Source organism: Telopea speciosissima, chromosome 7 (assembly GCF_018873765.1).
Source record: "Telopea speciosissima isolate NSW1024214 ecotype Mountain lineage chromosome 7, Tspe_v1, whole genome shotgun sequence".
Classification (NCBI taxonomy): Eukaryota; Viridiplantae; Streptophyta; class Magnoliopsida; order Proteales; family Proteaceae; genus Telopea; species Telopea speciosissima.
In genome coordinates, this window is record NC_057922.1 from 53,253,316 (window position 1) to 53,256,425 (window position 3,110).

Genomic DNA, 3,110 nt, shown 5'->3' on the forward strand with positions numbered 1-3,110 from the left:
AAATATCAATAAATAGATCACTGTAATGGATACCCAATATCCTGGTCACAATTTAAAGATGTTGAATTCACAATCCATCACAACAGAACGATGAATTGGTTCTTAAGACATTCACTTTCAATCTCCAGTTGCCAGCTTCTCTTCATCTACATCAAAAGCCTTCCGTGCTTGTTTCAGTTCTTCATGCATAGTGAGTAGTTCCGTACAACGATTAAGTTTTGGTAAATCCTGTACCATGAAATGGTCAAATGTGTGTTACTGCTACATTAGAAAACAGAGCAAATAAACAAAGCATCAATCTGTACAAAAGCAGGAAATATATCCACAAGTATCAATTGTAATAACTAATGGAAAGTTGGAGAACTCTGGAGATTGAACATTTAAGATATATCGAGGGAGTCTTCTGTCTTGAATAAAGTGTGATAGCCACCGACCAAATCAATGAATCACAAGGAGGAGTTTATGCAAGCTAGAAAGATGCCATAGAAACTACTGCAGAAGGTACCTTGCGGATTAGAAACAAAAAATCTTCTGTTAAAAGCTTCCCTCTCTTTGATGCAGTTTCTTGAGCTTTAAGCACCTAAGGAAAGTTCAGCGGCAGATAAAGGTTATGGATGCAAAGATATCCAAATTAAATAGCTAAGAAACATACACTTGGATAAAGAGCAGCCTGGTTTACCATATCTGTGATATACTCAACAGCTATTTCCTCAACCAGTGCAACAGTTTCTGGGAGTGGCTGCAAAAATGACAGGAATTCATTGATTTAACCAGCTCTTAGGGGTCAATGAAAAAATTAATTTTAGACCCAGACCAAATATGGTAATCATGATATGCAAAAATATTAAGAATAGCATTTCTCAATTCCAACAACAAAAACGCAATATGTTTTGAGCAATTTGCAAGTCAATGCTGAAGGTGTTGGAGAGTCCAACTCAGAAACCTTAAGGCATTAAGCGGAGAGAACTCCTCAAGTATATGAAGGCACAAAGACTTGAACAAACTGATGTGGGACTATAACTTTATAACTCCCAACATCTCAACACTCCCCTCCCCGTCACATGCAGCTTCAGCATACCTAGCTCTACAAATGGACAAAGAACTTAAGGACGACAATAAAGGAAACTAGGCTTTGATACCATGTTGGAGGGTCTAACAAAAAACCTTAGAGGACCTCAAGTATATGAAGGTACTAAAGACCCGAACAAACCCATGTGAGACTATAACTCTATAACTCCCAATATCTTAACAAAGATGTCGAATATAAACAAATATATGGACAGAGCACAGTATTATTGAGCTCCAATTCACTTTTCAGGGTCATTGAATCTTTAATTTCTTGCATCAATCTAAAGGCAAATAAATTTCTTTAGAGAGGTGTTGCTGTTGAGACTTCAAACAGACAAGTAAACAAATACTGCAGTGATTGTTGAACTTAAATCCCTCTATTTCATGCATAATTTTCAAGGCAATTATTTTCTTTAGAGAGGTGCTGAAGATCAAAAGAGATATGGAATTATTTTCCAAGAGGAAATTCCTCATTTCAGGTACTTCCATGGATAATTCCGCTTAAATGATGGAAATCTAAGACCATGGATGAATCTACACAATCAGTGTCTACCATGCGTTTCTCTAAGCAATGTGCACAAGTATTTATGTAATAAAGAGTGAAACAGATGTGGAAACGTACATTGGGATCATCACCAAATCCAAACATCATGTGTTGCACTGTAGCATCATAATGAAAACAAAGATCAGTCAGAGCAGTCAAAAATTCAAAATTGAAGGAGTGAACACTGTTCACAACTCAATGGAACCAAATACCCAGAAGTATATGCTTACAATCTTTCTGAAAAACTCCTGGCTTGCGCTTGAACGAGACATCCGACATCTGCAACGATCCGATTTTCGGCTTCACGGTGGATCCACCGGCAGAATTGTCGTGCATCTCGGTTGCGTGATTTGATATAACCCTGTTGTATCATTTAATCAATTTCAAAGAATAAATAATTACAGCAAGTTCATGAATTTAACCTTTTTAAATGAAAGAGTGTCAAATTTTAGATCTACTGCAATGAGATCAATGGAATTAACCCGGTTTTCTTATCCGGAATTTTCTTGAGAATTCAAGAAGAGATAAATTATTCTAATAATTCCAAAAAAAAGATATCGTTCAATGTGTGTGTGTGGGTGTGTTGAAAGGGAAGAAGAGCGGATAAATTTTACCAAAAGCAAGGTCGAAGAATGGTGCTCTATACCTTGGAAATCAATCGATTTGTTCTTATTTATCTCATTAAAATCGGATTCAAAAGGCAAGATTGGTTGAAGATATGGAACTTATAAGGGTTTTATCGTAAAGGGTAAATGGCTAATTGGAGAATGGAGGTAAGTTGAGGGTTTGAGGATAGGGTTTAGGAAGAGGAAGAAGAGGAAGAAGAGGAAGAAGAGGAAGAAACAGCTAATACCTCTGCTTCTGCTTTGATTGCATTTCACCACGTATATTGCTTTACTCACAGACCCGCTATTAAACGGGAACGGGTCTTATTCAAGGATTTTAAAATTTGGAATCGGATCCTCGACCAAAGTCGGTCTCCAAAACCCTAGAATCGGCTGATCTCAAATCGCTGGAATCGGGATCAATTATGATGGATTCAATCGGTGCATTTCCGGGTTTTATCTTCCGGGATGAACACGGTTCTATTGTACCTGCAATCTCTCAACCACCTTCCTTCTTTTCCTTCAGCAATTGTTGGTGCAGCTTTGGCAATAAGAGCAGCTTTGTTGGAGGCGCTTTCAAAGGGCTTGGTAACTTGTTGGTCGAATCTAATAATCTGGGAATTGTGACCCTGCTTCAACTACAACTTTTCTAATTGCAAACTGCCTCCTACTTTCAAAACAGTACAGCACTTTAGTCTAATCCATTAGTCTGGGACGTTATGTTCAAACGTCGAAACTTTTTTGATCATTTTGCCCGTAGAATGACCAACTTACCCTCACTAACACTCAACCCTGCAACTCATCTTCCAAATTCTACTTATCTCCACCGTAACCGCTGTCAAGGGTTTCAGGGATCATCTACCCAACATCTCCACCGTAATCCATGGCCGGAA

General features: G+C 38.1%; 1 protein-coding gene across 2 annotated transcripts; it reads right to left on the reverse strand.

Moving 5' to 3' along the window:
- LOC122669226 (transcription initiation factor TFIID subunit 13-like) lies at positions 1-2,571 on the reverse strand. 2 transcript variants are annotated; one of them, XM_043865933.1, is made up of 6 exons: positions 2,466-2,571; positions 1,843-1,973; positions 1,691-1,728; positions 680-739; positions 506-580; positions 1-228 (listed from the first exon to the last, which is right to left on the reverse strand). In XM_043865933.1, exons 1-6 carry the CDS (start codon positions 2,486-2,488, stop codon positions 118-120), a joined length of 438 nt encoding a protein of 145 aa, XP_043721868.1. In that variant the 5' UTR covers positions 2,489-2,571; the 3' UTR covers positions 1-117. The 2 variants fall into 2 exon arrangements, with proteins under 2 accessions (XP_043721868.1, XP_043721867.1); XM_043865932.1 differs by having other exon boundaries at positions 1,843-1,976.
- Positions 2,572-3,110: the final 539 nt, after the last annotated feature.

What these genes read in the sequence shown, in the direction of transcription:
- LOC122669226 (XM_043865932.1), bottom strand. Translation starts at nt 2,488, where the DNA reads ATGCAATCAAAGCAGAAGCAGAG. An exon ending in TTGAGTATATCACAGATATG is followed by an intron (nt 581 to 679) that starts GTAAACCAGGCT and finishes AACTTTCCTTAG; the next exon opens with GTGCTTAAAGCTCAAGAAAC. An exon ending in TTTTGTTTCTAATCCGCAAG is followed by an intron (nt 229 to 505) that starts GTACCTTCTGCA and finishes TTCATGGTACAG; the next exon opens with GATTTACCAAAACTTAATCG.